Source organism: Calypte anna, chromosome 19, assembly GCF_003957555.1.
Source record: "Calypte anna isolate BGI_N300 chromosome 19, bCalAnn1_v1.p, whole genome shotgun sequence".
In the NCBI taxonomy this organism is placed as follows: Eukaryota; Metazoa; Chordata; class Aves; order Apodiformes; family Trochilidae; genus Calypte; species Calypte anna.
The window spans coordinates 6,006,464-6,027,835 of record NC_044264.1 but is presented as its reverse complement, the minus strand read 5'-3'; the positions used below and the strand labels follow the sequence as shown (position 1 = coordinate 6,027,835).

Genomic DNA, 21,372 nt, shown 5'->3' with positions numbered 1-21,372 from the left:
TGTATATGAAAAGGGGATTAAATGTTCCTGTTTCACAGGGAATTGAGAAGATAATATTTATATGTTGTTCAGATACTATGGTTGTGAGAGTCAAAGAAACAAAGATAATAAATTAAGCAATTTGTTCTTAATCTGATTCCTTTCTGAATTCCAAGAAACTAAGCTGTAAAACCATGCTGCCTTTCTTTTAACTCTTTGTAACTGAGTTTCTCTTTATCATAAAGAAGATAAAAAATTATAGGCAGTTCTCAGCTGTCTTTGTCCCACCTAATATTTGTGCCAGACTATCTGTTCATGTGGGTTTTCCAGTGTCTGCCTCTGAGATGCAGGATGCTTTAATATCTTTCATGGGAAACCTTTAATAAAAACTGCAGTGGAATACTAAATGTTTTGTGAGCAAGGTGCCTGACAGCTGCTAACAAACCCAGCAGATGATACTTGAGTTGAGGTCATCATGTGAGCTCTGAGAGTCTGTAATGGAAGGCAGAGGCCACCTGAGAGCTGTCAGGCTCAGCAAGAATACACAGTCCTCATCAGGTTCAGACACAAGACTCCTCCATAACAGAGCTTAAAAAAAGAGGGTCTGGTGTTTCACTGATTAAAGAGTCTGAATGTCTCTCCTTCCCATGGCCAGCTCAGACTGTAGTGCTTATCTCTAAAAAGAAGGAAAGAAAGAGGAGAGAAATGAATGCTGCCTTGGTATCAAGTCTGTCCTGGTTGCTGGAACATTCTTCAGGCTGGGTGACACTCAGTGAAATGGTCTTGAACTGAGTGCATTCCTGTATTTCAGTGGGATTTTAATAGTTACAAAGAAAAATGCTGCAAGTATTCATACTATGAAATGTGAAGCTCTGGCCCTGTCTGCTCTGCTCATACAGAGCAGAAACTTGGGCTGATTTATCCACAACTTCCATTTTCTCTAAAAGTGAGAAGGGGCATTCCTGCACCTTTCCATTTGTAACTTTATGGCACTCTGTGACAGAAATGAGGTGAGCTCATTGATTTGTGGTCAGTGACTGTAAATCCCTTGCATTCCTCAGGAGCAATTTCTAGAGCTCTCAGAGTTCACCCCTGGAGCTGTGGTGTAGGCTCAGTGGCTACAATGGGAGGTCAAAACTGATGGAAAAACTATGGTACTTGCTGTCCTCTGATGTTTCCAACTGCAGGAAGGTTTTAGCTCCTTAGTGGAAATGGATGGCTGATGAGAGCAGTGTCGAAACAGAAGTGAGTGCCTGCAGACTGGGAACCCCAAACTGGAGAGGTGACATTGCAGGTGCTGGACCAGCTCTGGGCAGGGCTGGGAGCTGCACTGATGGGAGACATCAGACTGCAAGTGACAGTAGTGGTTTAGCTCTGCATTTGTTTAACCCAATCTATTGCTATAATGGGAGATGAAGGTTTCACCCTGGCTCTTCCTGTTCTCATTTGATGTTAAGATTTGGGAATGTGGATATAATGGTGATAGGAATTGTTTATTTTGTCTTTGTTACTATTTATAACATATAATTGTTGTTTGAAGCCCTTGTTTCAATTTTGATCACTTGAACAACTAAACAGTTCTTTTAGAACTGGAGGTAATCTCTGCTTCTTGCCAGATCTGTTGTTGGAAAATAATTGAAGCAGCAAATTACAATCCCAACCACCAAACCAAATCAAACTCATCTCTCTCTTTCTGGAAAAAGAAAGAGGGAAAAGGAATACATATGCACCAGTGTACCAGTGAGCATTAGTTTTGAATCCAGCCACACAGATGGGGTTGGTTCCTTCATGTTCATCCCCCATTACCAGTTACATCTTGTGAATTTCCAAGTGAAGCCCAGTTAGCAGCAGCAGCACACAGAACCCCATAACCCTTAGTTATTAGTTCTCTCTTCTCACTGACCTGGCTCTCCATAAATCTTAGGCCTGGAATTTTTCTTCCTTTCTTCTCCCTCTGCTCCCACCTCTTTCTCTCTTTTTTTTTTTTTTCCTTTTAAATTAAACACATTCCATAGAGAGGCCAGGAGCTCAATGCAAGGCTCTGCATTGATGGGGCTTCCTTTGGAATCTGCAGGCTGATGAGATGCCTGCCCGTGCCTCTGAAGTCTGCAGCAGCAATAACTAGGGGGAGAGAGAAATCAACCTGTGGCTCCAAGCACTCCCTCTTCTGCTCCAGAACCACTTTGCATTCCTAGTAATCAGAAACATAGAAATCATCTTGGTAACTGAATAATTAACAACATTTGTCCTTTGGATGGTATGTCTGTGAGTGACACATCATGAAACCTCTCTGAAAACACCTTCTCATTTCTTGACTTGTAGCACTACCTTTATCTTCCCCAGAAATTCAGCCTCACAGCTGGGCAACTCTGTACCAGAATTCTTTCCCCTTCCAGAAGAAAGTATAAAAGGAGCTGGGACACTGGAAAAGAGGATCTTAAGGTCACTGATAGAAGTCAACTGAAGTGCAGCAGGAGGAAGCCTCAAAGTTCTAGGTGCTGGAGACCCAGCTAAAAAATAACTTAGTGAATTACCTGATATCCTACCTATTAATTTTGCACTTTGGGTTTACTGGATTCTTTTTACTATAGCTCTAAGACAGTTACTGATTTAAAACACTGTAACTTTCTCAAAGAAGTCCAAATACTTTTAGCAGGTGACTTGATCTTTCATGCCAGTGAGCCTATGCTGTAGTCTCTGTGCAATTTCCCCTTGAAGGAGTGCCCAGTCCTGCATGACAATAGCTGAAGGCACAAAGTAACTTCATCAAAATTTTCAGACATCTTCATAGAATCATAGAATCATAGAATTGGCTGGGTTGGAAGGGACCTCAGAGATCGAGTCCAACCCTTGAACCACCGTTGCGGTTGCTAGACCATGGCACTGAGTACCACATCCAGTCTTTTTTTAAATATCTCCAGGGACGGAGAATCCACCACTTCCCTGGGCAGCCCATTCCAATGACGGATCACTCTTTCCATAAAGAAATTCTTTCTAACATCTAACCTAAACTTCCCCTGGCACAACTTAAGTCCATGCCCTCTTGTCTTGTTGAAAGTCGTTTGGTAAAAGAGCCCAACCCCCACCTGGCTACACCCTCCTTTCAGGTAGTTGTAGAGAGCGATGAGGTCTCCCCTGAGCCGCCTCTTCTTTAGGCTGATCTTGAGGGATCGAAGGTTTGTCCCACCAAGAAGAACCACTTTTCACCTTTCCCTCACTTCTGCCTCTTAAAAATCCTTAAAGAAGAAGAGAAAAGCCCCAATCCTTAATTTATATTTAGAAGCTGACATTTCTTTTTTTGAATCCCTTTTGTGGCCCGGCCAAACTTGGAGCCCACGCTGACAGCTGTGAGTTTGTACCATCGATTTCCATGTAAATGTTCCTCAGATAATTACCTGAGGGACCAAGTTTCAAACCACAACGTGTGGCCTGAAGCCAAGGTGATAGAGATCTGGCATGGTGTGGGGAGAAGGGTCAGTGCAAATCAAACACCAGCCCCATTCCCCCATGACAAGGGAATAAAACCTCCACGTGCAGGCATGTAGAGAAGCTTCTCCTTAGTGCCTTAACATAACCAAGCAGGGAAAATAAAGTTGGCAAGACAATGCAGCTGTTTATTAGGCATTTGGTGCCCAGCAGGTCTCCACCTCTTCCATATTGCAGTTTTCATTAATGCTGCAGCACTGCAAAGCCTGGCTGCCTCTTTGGTTTAAGAGCTGAAAATCTTTTATATGCTGGAGGCATGAATAAAAAGCAAAGGTTAACAAATGTCACGTGTGGCTGTGAGCTTCTTGGGTGGAAATCTGGGGGTTTGCTACAATCCCTATGCAGTTAATGCAAAAAATAGGATCCCCCAGACTGTAGGAGCTTAGAGGTCAGTCACAGTGACAAGAGTCACCTGCTCCTTGCCTTTGAGCATGAAGAGAGAGCAGACTGACCACCCCTGGGCTTTGGTGTAGAGGTAAATCCTCCCCTGTGGTGCAGGCAGGGACTGATGGTTTGCAGGCAGCACAGCTCCAGAGGTGCTGCATCTGTCTGGGGCTTTCAGATCTCAGTACATCCCATGGTGTGCTGCTGAGCTGGTAAAATCAAACCTGTCAGGCAAAACTCTAAAGGCCCTGGCGTGCTGGGCCTGTTCTCTTTGCCCAGGACATAAATCCCATTTTCTGGTTTCTTTTCTACCAACAAGAGCAAAGGGATAAACCCAGTTTTCATGGCCAAAGTGTTTCATACCTTGTTCCACAAGTGAGTCCTGTGGTGTCAGCTGTATTCTTTCTCAGTGTCACTCTCAAGAAATTGTTGAATTTTAATGTGTGTGGAGTGGCTCTTCACTGTGACAGGGAACTGCAGGCTTGGTTGTCTTGTGTGCAGTGGGCTGCAGGAGAAAAAAAGCTGAAGGATCATGGTGTTACCTGACATAGCCACACAGTACCCTCCCAGGAAAGTCACAGCCCCCAGTTGTGGTGACATATCCTGGGAGTCAGCTGCAGATCAGCTCAGGGAGTAGAAGGCAGGAATTCTTCCCATATAAAAATTCCCAGCAGTGTGATCTAAATAGCTGTATTTAGGCATTTAAACCACAACTAAGTGAGTGCCCCCAACATAACAGAGCAAAAGGAGTGTGAGGAAGTAGCATAGTATTTGTTCCACATAAAGACTAAATATCCATTATCAGCAATCTCTTTGGCCTGCTTCCTCTGTTGTTTCTTTCCCTCTGGAGATTTGGCTATTGGATTGATTTGCTGCCTGACTCACTGTCTTAGATTGAGATACTGAGAATTGCTGACAGTATTAATAAAATTAGTGTTAGGGAGGATGTTTGAACATTTGCCTTTGACATTTTTAAGGGAGAGAGCTGACATTTAGTCTACATTAAAAAGTTACTGAATTCCCTTTTCTTTTCTCCTGACCAAAGTCGTGATAGTTTTAATGCAAAAACTTAGTCCTGAATTAAAGAATTTGGATAGCAAGTTTTGGACTTTCTTTGCTGAGAACCTCTGGTTAGTTAAGGAAGCACTAGATATTCAACAGAGTTCTTGGGAGAAATATTTTCACAAGACTGTAAGATAAATGTAATGCAAGTGTCTGTAGAAGTATTGCTTTATGGTAGTGAGGGTTATTTTATTTTTTTTCTACTTCAGGTGACATAGAGGTCAAACTGAAATAATGCTCTTTGAGTCAAAATCTAAGAACAAGCAAAGATTTAGTTTTTATTTTTCAAGAATGGTTTTCATCATTACTTTTAAATGCAGTTGCCTGGTCTTTAGGTTGTGTGATTAACTTTTGCTCTCCGTGGGAAATGACTGAATTCAGGAGACATTTGTTTCATGTCATAACTGCTCTGTACATCCTGCACTCCATTTTCCTGTGGCATGGTTTATCCCCAGGTAAAAGCAGCTGACTTAACCTTGGTTTTGCTGAGGTCTGCAGAAAGATAACTTTCCAGTAATTATCAGCAATTTTCAGTAGCCTTTCAAGTTTTCATTCAGTTGTTTGTTGCTTGGAGATTATGGCCCAGTGGGTATCCCTGGACGATGTCCTGCAAACTGCCTTTCATGTTCCCCTTCCCTCACCCACTGCTATGGTCACTGTCCACATAAAATGAGAAAGCACTTGAAATATCTTCCAGGATTTAACTCTTCCTTGAAAGCTGCATCTTTCCCAAGGACAGGGCAAGCTACTGCAGTCTAGGAAAAGTTGAGCTCTGCTACAGAACAAGTGCAGTGCAGAAGTGCAACCCTGCCAGCCTGTCTGTCCCCTTGGCTGCTGGGAATAGAAGCCTTTGGGGTTGGAACTGGCATTTCTTTGTGCATGTCTTGTTTTGAGATCATATATGCAGACTGTGCATTGCAATTAGCAGAGCTAATTACTCTTCAATTGATTTTAGGTAGGGTTTGTTCAAACAAAGCCTCTGCAGGTCCCAGCTGTACATGTATGCAGCTGAACTCCTGCTACCTTTAATGCAGGCTGAGTGCCAGAATCTAAAGAACATTTCCTGCTCCCCTATATGGAGTATTCCTTGTTCTGTCCCACAAAAGCTTGCTATTCTCTTATTCATTTTTTTCCCTTTCTCTGGCTGCAAAACGTATAAATGATTTTAGTGCAGAATTTCTGGAAGGTTTTCTCCCCTTCCCCCATTTCCTGAAAAGCTTGTGTATGGAGTGAGACACTCATAAGCTTTATTGAGATAAGAATATAATTTATTTACACTTCATTGCTCCAGGCATGGCTACAGACTGGTTTAGAAATTTGCTGTTCCAACTTTAACAGGTCACTGCATGGAAGGGAGCAGCTGAGTTTTCCTCCAGAGCAGCCATCAGCTGTTAGAAATCTCTTGATACTTCCCTGGCTTCTCCAGCTTCAGCATTAACTTCTCCTTCCTGTAACAGGAATTCTATGTGCTGTAGACTCTACAGCTAGCAAAAGGAGTATAGAAAAGGAACACAGCATCAATAGCAGTTTCTGGTAGGGCTGACAGGGCTCTGACTCTTTTTCACCTTTCACTCTTTCACCTTTTTCATTGCTCTGACTCTTTTTCACCTTCATTAGGACAAAAAAGTGTAAGTAAAAACCACTCTGACTTCAGCATGGCAGAAGGTTTCTGAAGTGACTTCTGTGGCTCCAGCACACAGGGAATGAGTTCAAAGTCAAGAAATAGAAACTCTTCTGTATGCTATTACATTGCTTTTCCTTCTCAGTTCTTCCCCTCTTAAAAAGAGCCTCCTTCATTCTGTAGCCAGGTGTCCCAGTCAGGTAGCTGAGGTGTGAAGGCAGAAGCCACATTTCTCATCTGACAGTGATTTAGGACAGGATAATTCTTTTGGCTTTGCTGCAGGTACTTCTCATCCACACAGTCAGACCTGGATATGTCAGACCTGGATGACAACACAGTTAGGGTGTGTAATACAGGAAAGTAACTTTGTCTTCAGAACAGTATTTCATTGTTGCTTGACTGTCTTTGGAATAAAATGGTGAAAACCTTGCATTAAGTAGTACTTATGTTAATTAATCTGTGAGAAATCCAAGCAACTTGCTCCTTTGGTCTGGAGGTCTTACTGAGAAGTAAGAGTGGCATCCCTGGTGACTTTTGAGAAGCTGAGCTCTTGGTTGCTTCTCTCCTTGACTTGATGGTGCTTACCAAGACTCTTGCTATGAACTTTGAACTGTGATTTGTTGGTCTTAAACATCTTAAAGGCTGTGGGCAAAGCTGTGTTACAGAAATAGCAAAATGCAGGAGGGCCCCCAGGTGAGCAGTGCTGTAAGTACTGTCAACTTAAACTTTTTAAACTTTGCAGGGATTTGATTGATGGTTTGCATATAGTCACAAGCAGGATCCTTTTTTCATATAACTTAAACTCATTACGGGAAGAAAATAAAGTGAGAAGGGGAAAGAACTGGGAAAAAATTCTTACTGTTACCTCTTCTGGTTTGCAGAACTTGCCATTTATGACCTGTGAAACCTGTGGCAAAGTAACTAAAAATGAGGAGGGAAGAGTTAGTGACAACACTAATTCAGTTAATATAAAACATTGTTTATATGCTCACAGGGAGAGATTTGTTTGTTGCCTTGATGGTAAAGGGGGTGGATCCTGCCTTGGTGTAAACTGGCTTGGTTCCCTCCCTTGGACATGTCACTGGCCTTTTCTCTGGTGTCTTCCAGGCTGGGAGAGCCACAGTTCTGTAAGGTAAATGTGACCTTTTCTTCTTGGCCTTCCATATAAGATAGAAGAGAGGAAGTTATACTTTTTGATAGCCATATAGATTGTAAGTAGCTTGAAGAAATTCAAGAGATGAAGTTTCCAGATTCTTTTTATGCATTGTTGGATGGTTTGGGGCACTTTGTCTCTTTCCTGTGTTCTGAACTTCGAGCTGTTCATTAGAAGGGAAGAAAGAAAGAGCAGTTTCCTCCAGTTAAGGCACTTCATCATCTTACCAAGATCCACAGATGCAACCCTCTGAGTGGCCTGTGGAATCTGAGACACTCAGCTCTCCCTGGAGGATATTAAGGGATCATCGTTCACACGTCTAGCTTCTGTAATGATGAATGGGATTATTAGAGAAAATCCCCTTGTGAATCAGTGAATCTGCAGTCATGTGGTTCTTTTGCCTATGCATTTAGACTCCAGTTCACAAAATAAAACAGCTGCACTAGTGTAGGCAGAGTCAAGTTACCTGGGGGAGGGCCACGTTATATTTTGCTAGCAAAGCAGTTGTAGCTTGGGCAGCATTTTGTGGCTTGTCCAAATCTGAGGTCATCACAAAGAATCTTCTAAATAACGGTTGTTTTTAAAGTTCATGTCAGTGTTCTCATGCAACGTGTGACTTTGTGGTACAACTTGCCTTCTGAAACTTTTCACAGGCTGCTCAGAACACTCCATGTCCCGGCCAATGCTAAACGTAATCACTTGTTAATTGAAAAATGATGAGGGAAATTGGTAGCCATCTATAGAGTGAAATATTCCATGGACATCTGGTGTTAGATGCATGATTCCAAGAGGTGTGAAATGAGAAAGCAATTGTCTGTGCCCCCAGGGAGCTGTAACAGTCAGTGATGTTTTCTGGTCAGGGAATGGTGCAGAGAAGGGTGCCCTCACTTCTGAAAAGCATGGACAGAGCCAGTGCTGAGGGAGAGGATTCTCCTCCTTCCACTGTGAGGGAGCAAGAGGTGAGGACACATTCTCTATGCAGATGTAAAATGGAGCAATCTGTCCCATCCAGCTGTGATCAGGAGGTGGCTGGGCAGGTATTTCAGCCACTGACTGAAACATCAACCAAGCTTCAGAGATTAAAAAAATGTGATTTACCCCCCTGTAAGCAGAGTGAGAATTCTATAGGCATTCCCATCCCATGATTTTGAGTTAATCTTCCACTGGCTTGTGCTTTCTGAGGAACTAGAGAGTGGATCCAGGCATGCTGTCCAGCTATGTTTAATTTTCAAGTTGGGGGTATTTTATTTACTTATTTATTTATGTGTTTGTTTCTTGCTGTTGTTGGGTTTTTGTTTTTTTCCTTTTTTTTCCTTTTATGTCTCTTCAATACCAAAGGACAAATGGATGCTCAGGGACTAACTTAAAATACTGCTACTAATAATAACAACTTACCCTCTGTGCTATCTGCCAAAAGTTGAGAATCAGCAGTGGTGAAAGATGAAACTGCCCCAAGTTTCTTGGCAAAAGTGATGTAGGCAAATGTTTCAGAAGTAATTTCATTTTTTGAAATCTGCTTCCTTGGAGATTGTCCTGTGGTAACATTTGCCTGCTAGATGTTACCAGAGAAGCACTGGAGTTTCATTGTAACTGAAATTAAAGAATTTTAGGACATAGAACCTGGGTGTTAAAGATATCCCCTCCCCTCCTCATCAGCCTTGCAGGCATCTGCTGCTCAGTCAGTTCTAGCATTTCTCAGTCAACATCTTGCACTGCAAGCTCAGAATGATTTGCTTCTTCCCATTCACTGATAACACCCTTGACTCCTGACCTGTTTGTCATCATCATCTTGGCCCTTCAATAACCTTTTGTGGTTTAAATTTTTTTTAAAAGAGAAAATAAAACCAACTGTGCTTGTGTACCAACTGCCCTGGCAAGGTAAATAGTGCTCTGGTACTTAACAGCAGTGAGACCAAGAGACCACTCAGACCAGAGCTCTGGAAATGCACTGAACAAACTCACAGCCCTGCAGCCCTGAACATTCCCTATTTTTGTGTGGGAATACTGGAGCTCTTGAAGAAGTGTTGCACATCAGCCTTGGCAAGATGTGTCTTATGTAAGAAACAGCTACTAGCACCAGAAAACCTTTCTCTCCCAGCCTTATTTATTCTCTCTGTAGCAGGGCAACCCAACTGAGTATCTGCCTTCAGGTCTGCTTGTTCTGACCATGGCAAGCCTCCTGCCCAATGTGCTTGTCCTGGCACCACTGCCACTGGTGGCATGGGAGCTGCTGCTCCCAAAATCTGGAAGAATGGGGGATTTGGGATGTGATCAGAGCTGGTGTTGCTGTTCCAGCCTTTGATTGCCCTGCTCTGGTTGATACTGGAGGATTGCTTGTTTAAAGGCAGTGCTGGGGTTTGGAGAGTTTTCTTACCAGGAGGCTGTACACTGCCTGCTTGCTTCCCCAGGTTCTGTGCCTTAACCAGCTTGAAAAGCCTTCAAGTCTGATGTAGCAGTGTAGGAAGAAAAATAATATATTTTTTCAAGTTTTTTGTGCACTTTTCGATGCTATCCCAACTTTAATTTTGCATAATATAATTGTGGAGTATAAAACTCATGTTGCTGTTGGTCATTAGATGAGTTCAGCAATACCAACATTATCCTCTATTTGTAGTCTTGAATTCTGACCTGTAGCTTTCTGGGCAAGCAGAAAGGCTTTAACTGAAGCACTCACAGGAAATTCATTTGTGCTTTTTCATGTGCAGCTATCTTGAATCTCCCTGACACTCCTGGGAGCAGCATCATGAGATCAGCTCTTGGTGTGCTGCACTCCTGCAGCTGGATGCCTCTCCTTGGGGTATCCTGTGCCTCAGTGAGGGGGAAGAGAAATCTCTTCTCATTGGAAAAAGACTTGTGTGAAAGCTTTGACTCAGAGAATGGCCTTTTGTAAGGGCCATGAAAGGAGATGGCTGCAAGCTGACCTGTTCTCCTAGAAGTCATCAAGTGGCTGTTCAGAGTTGCAAATCAGAAAGGAAGAGTCTGTTTCTCTGAGCAGATGAAAATACTCCAGGCTAGGATCAGATTTCCAAGAAGTGTCAACACCTACTTACCATGTTCCTTTCCTTATCTCCCTCCAGCAATCAGAGGTCATGTGGAACACCTTTTTTTTCAGGGAGTCAAGCTGCAGATTGAGAAACCCACTGCAGCAGATTGTGAGCAGGTTTCTGGTTTGACTTTTCAATTTATGTCGCTGAAGACAAATTTTATTATTAAAATCTTGGGCAACTCAGCAGTGGATTTTTAGACTCTGACTGGGTGCCTGGAGCTGCATTTCTTTGAACTGTCTTTTAGAGGAACTGCAGCTGTATAAATGGAAGGAGACTGTGGAAAGAAACTATAAATATGGCTTTATTAAGGTGGGTTTTTAAATCAAAGTGACTTTTTGAAATATTTTAATGAACCTTAAAAACTATTTTCCAGTTCTTTCCAACAGCTATGTTACTTTTCAGCAGTGGTGGGAAGGGGGATGTTATCAAGGGAACTGTGGCCATTGCATGCATGGCAGTGGATGGGGCCTTTTCCATGAGTGTCTTTAACCTTGACTGGCTGGACAACTTAAAATGACCAGGGACTGGAATGCCTCTTCTGATTTTCATGGTACAACCTACAGCTGGGTTTTACAGTGCTGGATGGTGTTGATAGCTGAGGAGGGACTTTTATTTATTTGGAGACATTTGCAGCTTTTTTTTTTCACTGGTCAGTGGTAGATTGTGCCTCACGAGGAATGTGACAAACTCAATGTATGTTTTCTTGTTAGAAGTTAATTGAAAACAACAATTTAGCACATAAAAAATGTGCTAGCATAGCTTGATGATGTTTTAGTGCCTTATATTCCCCTCATGTTCTTGTCACAGATGGTTTAGACTCTTTTTGCTTAAGTACACGTGGCAGGTATCTGAAGTCCACAAGCCAACTGGTACTTGGAGTTGGCTGTCCTGGGAGTTAAACGTGGGTTCAGTAAGCACCACTGAACTCTTATTTCCTTAGCAGCTGGGAGATGATGAAACTGTAAAGGAAGTTGGGGCTTTACATCAGAAAAGGCACGTCCATTCCAGCTCAAACACAGCCCCTTCTCTCCACGTCTCAGTGATTTCAGAATTGGCCTCAGTGAACACCAAAGTGACTTAAACTGAAACAGGACAGCTGGGGGAGTGGAGCCAAAGGGGAGGTGGAGGGGTATGGGCTGGCATCAGGAATTCAGGGCTAAACCACTGGCCCTTCTGTCTCACTTGTTCTCTGCTGTAAGGATGTGTCTTTGAGGAGAACACTGGACAAGGCTCTTCACTGAAACCCAAGGTCAGAGCTTTTAGGAAGTCATTCAGGAAGCTTCTCAGTAGTAGTCCAAAGAGAGTAAAAATAGCTGTGATGGAAGCAATTTTCCTCAAGGCACAGACACAAGGGTATGCACACATGTATACACATCTGTGTAAATGAATGTATAGGGAAAAAAAAAAGCACTGGAGTGCATCATCCAGAGGTGGCCTTAGCTGGGATTTCCATTCTGCAGAGCCTGACATGTAGGCGCTTAGTAGTAACCAGATTGTTCTGTTTGAGGAGGCAGAGGTGTTCCAGATACAATGTACCATCATGGTAAGAATGCCTTTGTTTTTGGCATAAAGGCAACAGACCCTCTTTTTATTTTTTTTTCCTTTAAGTGTCACATTTTACCCACTTGCAGTTTCCTGCTTGTATGTTTTGGCTTTTGACCAGGACCTCGGGCTACGTGTGCTCATCTGGTTTTGATAAAACATTGAACTTAGACAATACATCTTCTTGGACATTTCTTCCTGTTAGATTTAAGTGTGATACAAAGCAACCAGTACTTGATCAGTAGCAGACACTGTTTCCATCAGGCATTGTTGAATGTTCATCAGCCAGGAAAGGACTGTAGAGAAATCTTGCCACAGACCAGCAAGTGCTTCCTTTTCTGAGCCCTTCTTTTAGCCACTTTAACAAAGCTCTAGGCTGAGAAGTGTGGTGCCCTTTTGAAGTCCAGATCCAGGTATTAGGCTGTAACATCAAAGTTACTTGAGTGGCGTTTAGCTTGTTGCTTTTACACTCTTGCTGATGTGCTAGGAGAGATAAAATGCTCATTAGATACTGATCAGTGCAGATGAGTGGGAGTAGTGAGCTCATTAAAAACCCTCTCCTTGTCCCAACACTTAGGTAGTGTTTAAGGAAGACAAGACTTTGCAGTGCAGTAATATTATGGGTAAAAAGTGGAGGAAAAATAGCATTTCTTATGCTCTGCCCAAGGAGCATGTGTATGTGGGAGCATGGGAGTGGAACAGGTGCTGGGTGAAGCTCCATGGAAGCTGTCTGGTGAAGTTGTTCCCTGTGCTGTTGGAAAGCTGGTGTTAAAGTTGTTGTGTGAAGATAAAAGATACTCAGACTTCACTCCTGTAACCTGAGCTGAGGATCTGACAGAAGTTTATCCAGCAGGGGGGAAGCTGGGAGGTGCCATGCCCACTTTTTTGTTCTCAGGCTTTTTCTCTCTTTCTGTCCCTTCTCCCTTCCTTCATCCAGTGGGACGAAAGTTTCCTGCATTCCTCTGCAAGCTTCCTGATATATCCCATTAAAATATCTCATTCCTGTAGCATGTGTGAAGGTTGAGCCATTGAACTTATTCAGATGGAGGGTTACGATCCTGGAGCTTTTTGTCTGTCCTTGTTCTGGGATTATGGGTATTCAAAACTAAGATTGAACACTTCAACTTTTATGGGGAAGGCTGGTAGGATTTCACATGCTAATTTTTTTTTGCTCAGTGTGGAACTGAATCTTAAATACTGCACTCCAGTAAATAGATGTGGTAGAATCTGATTTAATCTGTATGCACTGCACTCCCTAAAGTCCTCCAGGCTATTTAAACAGACTAAAAGCCAAAAATATAGCTTCTTTCCTAATTTTTCAGCTGTGCAAATCCATCCTCGGATATGAAAAAGGCCGTCTTCATATACATTCTCTGTTTTATGTATCTTAATTTGCTAGAATTAGTAAAGATCTCATTCTTAGAGTAGTATCTAACCAGTGATTTTTTCATCATATCTTAATCCTCAAAGGCAAGAGAGAATTCTCAAAGTACTTGTTGACTACAGTTCTCTCAGTGACACTGAAACACATGGCATACCCCTGTTAGATCTTTCTCCAGGTCACAGAATTATCTGGGTTGGAAAGGACCTCTGAGATCACCAAGTCCAGCCCTTGATCCACCGCCACCGTGGTTCCCAGCCCATGGCACTGAGTGCCACATTCAGTCTCTTCTTAAAAACCTCCAGGGACAGAGAATCCACCCCCTCCCTGGGCAGCCCATTCCAATGCCTCCTCACCCTTTCCATAAAGAATTTTTTTCCTAATACCCCACCTAAACCTCCCCTGACAGATTCCCATGCCTGGGAGAAGAGACTTGAAAAGAGGTCCTGACACTAGGAGGCAGCTGACAATGTTCATTAATGATACACAGGATGCAGGGGGCTCCTGCTTATGCTCCCTGTATTGATTGTTCCAGTGATTATAATGAGATTTTATTTTTGCTGGTACCACATGTATAGGGAAAAAGAAGAAATATACAGCAGAGGTTCCATTTTTTTTTTTGAAGCATCACTCATCTAAGCCATCTCTGATTTGAAAAATGAAGTTGCTTTTACAGAAACCATACAAAACCATTGTCAAGACTTCGATGAAATACTGTTGTCCTAATTATAACTTCTAGCTGAAAAAACTTGGCATCCTGCAGTTTAGGAAAGGGTTTTAAAATTCACCTTCAGTTTTTGGGCAACAGGCAAAACATGTGGCTCTGTTTAGGAGCTATTTTTGTTAAAGCTTAACAATACAGGATGATAAAATACAGCTGCATTGTTTAAACTTTCAATTTAATTTCTGGTTTGTGTCCAAGTTGTTTCATCAATATGGCGCCATTCATTTCAAAACAAAGCTCTTGGAAGGGTCTCCATTACCCCACCATTGATCAAGAGGGTGTTAAAATGTAGAGCCTAATTATGTTCCTGGCTTACTTGGAATTCCAAAATTGGATTTTTAAAACTGTCAAATTTGCAATCAGGGTAACTTTCCATAACAATTAAGCAGAATTATTAGAGCTTTTGTTGCCAAGGAGTTATAACTAATGGTGGTGGTTCACTTTTCAAGGCTCCCTGAGTGTCAAAGGCAACATATATCTTATACAACAGCCATTTGACTACAGCGTGGTCTGTACTTGACTGCACCTAAATGTCTACTACTGTTACAGTTGATTTTTATCCATTCTCCAGGGCTGAGTTGTTGCCACAATCCCTACTGCAAGCTCTGCAGTGTTAATTCCATAACTAGTGAGTTCTATCTAGCTGCAAAGGGGGACTTGTGAAACTGTGATGTGAGAGAATTCACCCCTGAATGTTTCAAACAAGCTCAGAAGGGTTGGTACTCCAAAAGCTTTTAGTGCTGCTGATCTTGGTCAGCAATTGCTTTGGATCTTTAAAATGAGACAAGCAGCTATAAAAACAAAACAAACCAACCCAGAGAAAACAAAACACCCCAACAGTTTTAACAACAAAACCAGAATCAAACTTGAAGACATGATAAAGCTGACAGAAATGTTTACCCCATGCCATCTTTTCCCCTGTAAATTGGTCCTTTGCAGCCTGGTGGTCTCCAGCCTGGGTGCTGATGCCTGAGTGCATGAACTCACAGAAACACTTTCCTTGCCTAGTGTGCAAGGTCCAGCAGCATCTGCTCAAGATGCCTTCCACTGGCTTGTTGATTTTGTCATCAACACCAAGCTTTAGATCAAGTGCTAATCCTGAGTGCTGTCTGCACCAGCAGACAATGTCCAGGTGTCCATCTTTGCATTTAGCTAAAGAAACCACTTTCCCATGGCACTCCAAACTCACCCCCTTCGTGCCTGCTCCTTCTGTTCTGCTGACTCAAAACATCTCTGCAGCTGTGTGATTTAAGGAATTGATCTCCCTGAAAAAAAATAAATCAGCTCCTTCAGCCTGGCTTATTTTTCAGCACTCTCTTTCCTATCTGCTGGGCTCTCCATCTCTGAGGTGTTGACACACTCACTCTAAAAACAAAGGTGGTGACTTCTTAAACCACTTGAGCTCAAGTAGCAGTGCTGTCTGGTGTCAAACTATCACCTCTGGTTTTAACCAGGAAGCCAGAATCTGCCTTTTTCTTTTTAACACATACCTAGAACATCTCTGACATGTGCTTACCTGAATTGTTGTGTGACCATTTTTGACAAAAAGGTCTGGAATATAGCTTTGCTGATACAGGCTTCAAGTTGTTCATTCTCCTAGTCCTGCAGAAAGATTGCCCTGGAAGAAAGAGGGATTGTAATCAATTTTATTTAATTAAATCAATCTAAACTAATTGTCAGCTAATAAAATAGTGTTGGTCAGCTCATAAAGCAGAAATGAAGATTAAAAGAGTAGCTGCCATGAACAGGTGGTAACTCTGTTTCCAAGTTAGACCAGATTACTCTCTGGCACAGGATCTCTGAGAATACCTCATATTCTAGTGTGGGTTTTTTTAATGTTTATGAAACTTATAAAATATAGGGCTCATTTTATAACCGATTTTCTATCTCACCTGCCAAGAGCAGTGCTCGAGCCAGCACAAGGCGGATGCAGAGTTTCAGGCAGCTGTCCAGAATTGGATTCCCTGCTCAGGGCTGTGGAATACATCTCTACCTTTGACTGGCCTTTCTTCTGCAGTTCTTGTGATTTAGTTCTTTCTTTCTGTTACAGAAAAAACCTTGTAAACATTTTTTTTAAATGTCATTGATCTTGACCTGGCACTGTTGTGCAAAGGGAGAAACTTCTTATGCTGTGCTGTGGATGCTGTTTAAATGAATCTGGGATTCCTCTGGGTTTGGCTTTTGGTATTTCTGTTGACTTTGCAGTTCTTGGAGAAGGCATAAAACACTTGCTTCATTTTAATTGAAAAGGACTAAACTGGAATCTTTATCTGCTTCTCAAAGCAGACCCAGAACATGTTGGCGTGTAGTTGCTGTTGATGGTGAAATAATGAAAGAAAATTTGTGTAGTGGTTATTATATTGTTCAGGTCAAAACTACGGGGTTCTGAGAATCTGTGAAAGCACTGGTGTAGTTGCACCAACATCTCCAGTTCCTCCCAGTTGAAGATGAGTAGGAGGCCAATCCCCAAGCCTGCTGCTCAGCTTCCCAGGCATATGTGCAAAACCATCTAGGACCCCAAACTAACAAAAACCACATTCAAAGCAATTATCTGATCTTGTTTGTTTGCTTTTAATGTGATGTTTCCAGACACTGGTACAACAAACATACTCTTGTAAAATCCTGTAACAGTTGTTTGCAGTTAGTATCCTCAAGATGATTTGCTCTGTGCTGATCATGACTAACACACATCACTGCAGTGTGACCCCCATCCTCCAGTGCTAGGGGAAATTTTTGGTACTGAGACAATTATTTCCTCAGCTTGTTTAGCATTTCTCTTTTTTGCTTTTTTACCCTTCGGTGAAAGAAAACATGGATACTGATTTGCTCATATGTTGTGCTTTCCAGATGAAAGTGGTTCACAGACTGGTTTGCAAAGGCAGTTGGAGTTGTCATCTCTGGTTTTACCCTTAGAGAAAAATCTCTAGAGGCAAGGTAACTGTCCAGCTCAGAAGCTGGCCCTGGAAGAGCTGGGGGATGGACACCCCCTCTGAAGCATCCTCCAGTTTTCTAAGCATTAGGAGCTGGTGATGTGAGCCCACACTGCTAAAGGCCTTCCCTCCAGCTTGATTCTTCCTGCTTCTGGTGTCCCTAAGTTGTCCTTTGGCATAACCACGGGGAAGATGCTGGGTTCTTCTTCCCATGCCTCAGCCAAACTTATGACAGCTTCTCTCCCTCCCTGAATTTGGGACCATTTTCCCCCATATCATGTCACTGAGGCAATGACTGCCATTATGAAAAAAACCCAAAAGCCCCTTCAATTCAAGCCTGATCCTCCTTTCCGTTCCACCAGGATGGATTGCTGCAGCCTGTTTCATTCAGGAAGGTTTTTTTCTGTGGCTGTATTTCTTGGAAGCATCATCTCCAGTCGAGGCACAGGGCTCTTTTATGGACTTATTTCAGCCCTTGGAGAGAGGGAATGTGTGGGGCTGTGCCTGGGGGTTGCTGCAGGTGGGAAGGGGGCAGCGCTGGCAGGAGCACAGAGGAGCTGAGCAGGGAGAGGGAAGGCACTTCCATTCCTTACCAAGTTCTGCTCCATAAGCTGAGTAAAACTTTCTCTGCTGAACCAGTGCTGTACAGGGTGAGGGTTTGACACGTTCCCGGTGATAACTGCTTTGTCTCCCCCCCTGCAGGTTCCTCTGGCCGCCAGCACAGTTCCTTTTCCAACCAGGACCGTAAGTGGGCAACGTGAACACCATGCAAATGCAGAGCCTGGGGGGGGGCGTGGCAGCCAGGGATGCCCTTTGCTTCTGGGGGGAAGGATACGGGAGGGGTGGGTGTGTGTTTGAGTCTCTCCTTTTTGCCTCAGTTTCCCTCCAGTGCTTGCAGAGTAAGGAAAAGGGGAGCTGGGAACACCCTGCTCCTCTCAGGTTCAGAGAATTGCCCAGGCAGCAGTGATGATGGGAAGGGCTGTCCTGCTTGCACGTTGCTCATTTTCCTTGTGTCAGTGTCTGGGGTAGAGCAGGCTCCACAGACTCTGTCTCAGGGTGCCTGTTGTACTCTCCTTCTTGCAATTAAAATTCACCCCCCTGTTTTTCCTGACCTGCTTGTGCTCCTCATCAATCTTTGGGGGGTGGGATGTTGAGAAGAGCCATAAAAGTGGGATAGGCCTGATGAGGTGAGTGCTGCAGAGTGCTCAGAGGGAAGGTGGCTGTGACCTTAGCTGCAATTGCTGGCTTTCCCCTGAGGAGAGAGGTTTGTCAGCCATTGGCAACCCGCAGCTTGATGTCTCCTCATGTCTGACAGCTTCTGTGACACTTAGGATGGTGCCTCTGGACAGCCCCCCCTGAGAAAACCAAAATGCTTTTAATGGTTGAAAGGGAACAAGAGTTTATTTATTGCTTGCTGGTGCATGAGCTGTAGGTCTCCAAAGTGATGGTAAAAGTGGCTTAAGAGTGCTCTGATGTATGTTCAAATCCCAACCAAGGTTTTTAATTCACTCATATATCTCCAGTGATGGTTAATCAATAAGAAGCAGGAATTTACATGGGAGTCTTTGTGCATGATGGCCATGTGCAGGCTTTGTGGAAGCTGAAAATTGTCATGTCCAAGGACCTGGGCAAGTTTTGTGTCAGCAGGAATCACATCTGAATCTTCTGTAGTGTTTATTATTGGTCCCACTGTAGCGGGAGGAGCCCTTCTTGCTCCTAGGGCTGCTCCTGAGGCCTCGGGGTTTAGCCCATTCCTGGACGATGTCCTAGGGCTGTTCCTGAGGCCTTGGGATCTACCCCTTGCCTGTTCCTGGGGCTCCTCGAGCTGTGGGCTTCTCCCTCCTCACTGAAGAGTGAGAGCTCTCTCCGTGGGTGTCAGCTGCTCTCTTATTGGCCCCCTGCTCCTGCACATGCTCAGGAGGGAGGCCAGACACAGGTGAACCCACACCCACTCATCAATAACTCAGGGCACCTGGTCCTGTCTCACTACATCCCACCACAGGCCAGTCTTGTTTCTAGGTTGTGGTGATTTGTTTCCTTTTTCTCTCTCCACTTAGCTTCAGTTTCTCTTTGGTGGCTCTGCCCTTTTCAACATCTGCCCTGTTCTGTGCCCGAAGAGGACAGGAACAGTCCTGTCCCCTGCACATGGTCCTCTGAGGAAACAAGGAGGTATTATGGTATTTTAAATGTGGCTTTAGTCCATTGTACCCTTAAGGTTATATCCAGGAAAAATCTGCTGCTGTTATTCTTCTAACATGACAGTGAGGGTTAGAAGAAATTGGCTGAGGTTTTACAGGGATTATTTTTGACCGTGCAACAAATCCACCTTATCAGTAATTTGTCTTAGGATTCCTCCAGTTGTCTGATGTTGATTCCTGTAGTTATTCTGTAGCTGAAGATGTTTCCTTCTATGGTTTGCCCTTAGTCATTTAGCTTCCAAATGATGCACTGATTTTGTGGGATAAGCTCTTAGGAAATACGAGGCCAGGTAGCAAAGCAGAGATGTGTTGGGACTGGTGTAGTTGGGACTGGTTCTCTGAGGTCTTGGGGAGGAAGATGAACAATGAAACATGCAGGAGGGACTCCACAGCTTCCCTGGGGACTCAATAACAATGTTTGAGCAATGTAGGGTGTATGTGACACCACAGGACATAAGAATTTGCTCTTCTTTAAGGAATCATGGCAGACAAGCAGAGAACAAGTAGACTGAGGGTAGGAGCTCCTTCCAACTGCAGCATTCAATAACTTTGATACAGCCAGGACCAAGAGGGAATAGTGAAGAGCTACAATTAGGTCTGTTCTAAGTTGTAATAGCCATCTGGCTGCAGATGATTTTCTGTCTTTTCAAGTTAAAGAAGCTGAAAATTTTTTAATGCAAGTACCTGGATTGCTTGAATTGTGCCCTGGGGTTTTTCAACCCCTTGGTGGTATGGATCCCTGTACCTTGGGAGTGTTGCTTCTGGCATCTGGCCCCACTGTCTTGAAAAAGGTGGGAAGATTATACAATGGTTTGCTTCCATACTGAAAGTGTTTCAGTAGTGTGAGTTGCTGCTGTATTTCTAAAAGGTAGAGAACAGGCTGTTTTCTGTAACACTGTTCCTTGTAGGCTCATAAGCTCTGCAGTATAGAGAGATTTGCTGATTCTTCTGGCTGCACTCACACATGTTCAACCATACCCAAGGTGGGTTCCACTGCCTGGTGTTTCCTAATGGCTGTTTCTAAGTATTCATTCCATCAGAAATTTTAGTTTCAGGGACTAAAAAGTGGAATTTAAACTATCTGAATATAGTCCTTTGTGTCAAATCAAATGATTTGCTAAAGCGAGGCCAGATTTGCAGGGAAAATCAATCTTTTTTATTAGATCAACTGATGTGGAAAAAGCAGATGAACTTCCAGGCCTGTTAACCCTTCTTCTGGCCTGTGTTTGAATGACAACAGCAGGGGAGGCTGTGCTTTAGGATATTCCTTCACACTGACTGTTATTCAGCAGTCTTGGTCTAAGCACAGACATGGGTTTTTTGGGCATGCTTTTTTTTTTTTTTTTTTGGAGGAAGGACTTTTCCTGTGTGTTAGGACACTGCACAGCAAATAAAGGGCTCTGCTCTGCAGCTGACTCATTGGGCAAGCCTGGGGCTCATTACTGAATCCCTCCGTGCCTCGATTTCCATCTGTAAAATGTCACAGATGCCCACCATTCATAAACAGCTTTCAGATTTCCAGATGAGGTGCTGTGCAAGTGTAGAATAACTTTAACTTATACATCTTGTGCTGGGGTGTAATATAAAACACGTGCAACACAAGAGCCTCACAGATGTGTCTCTTTCAACTGCAAAAGGCAAGGCCTGGGCTGATGATTTAGCATGGCACTAATTGGGCTAAAATAGCAGATTGCTTTTGTACTGATGCAATTGTCACCATTAAAGTTCTCATTTACCAACAGCTTTTGGAGATAGCCCAGTTATTTCCTATTGAGGAAATCTGTAGCATCTTGAGTCTGGAAGCACAGCAGTTTATAGCAAATGTTGAGGGTTTTATAGCATCCCCCACGCTGGCTGTCCTCACA

At 43.3% G+C, this 21,372-nt stretch overlaps 1 protein-coding gene across 9 annotated transcripts in view; it reads left to right on the top strand.

Annotated features, from left to right (window-relative positions):
- Positions 1–21,372, top strand: part of COL26A1 (collagen type XXVI alpha 1 chain) — a 153,640-nt gene that overhangs the window by 85,274 nt on the left and 46,994 nt on the right. For 5 of the 9 annotated variants that reach the window (XM_030462629.1, XM_030462630.1, XM_030462628.1 and 2 more), the window contains exon 4: positions 18,012–18,053. The exons of the other annotated variants lie outside the window; for them this stretch is intronic. In XM_030462629.1, the coding sequence (XP_030318489.1) occupies positions 18,012–18,053 (42 nt within the window). The remainder of the gene's footprint in view (positions 1–18,011; positions 18,054–21,372) is intronic. 9 annotated transcript variants of the gene reach the window in all.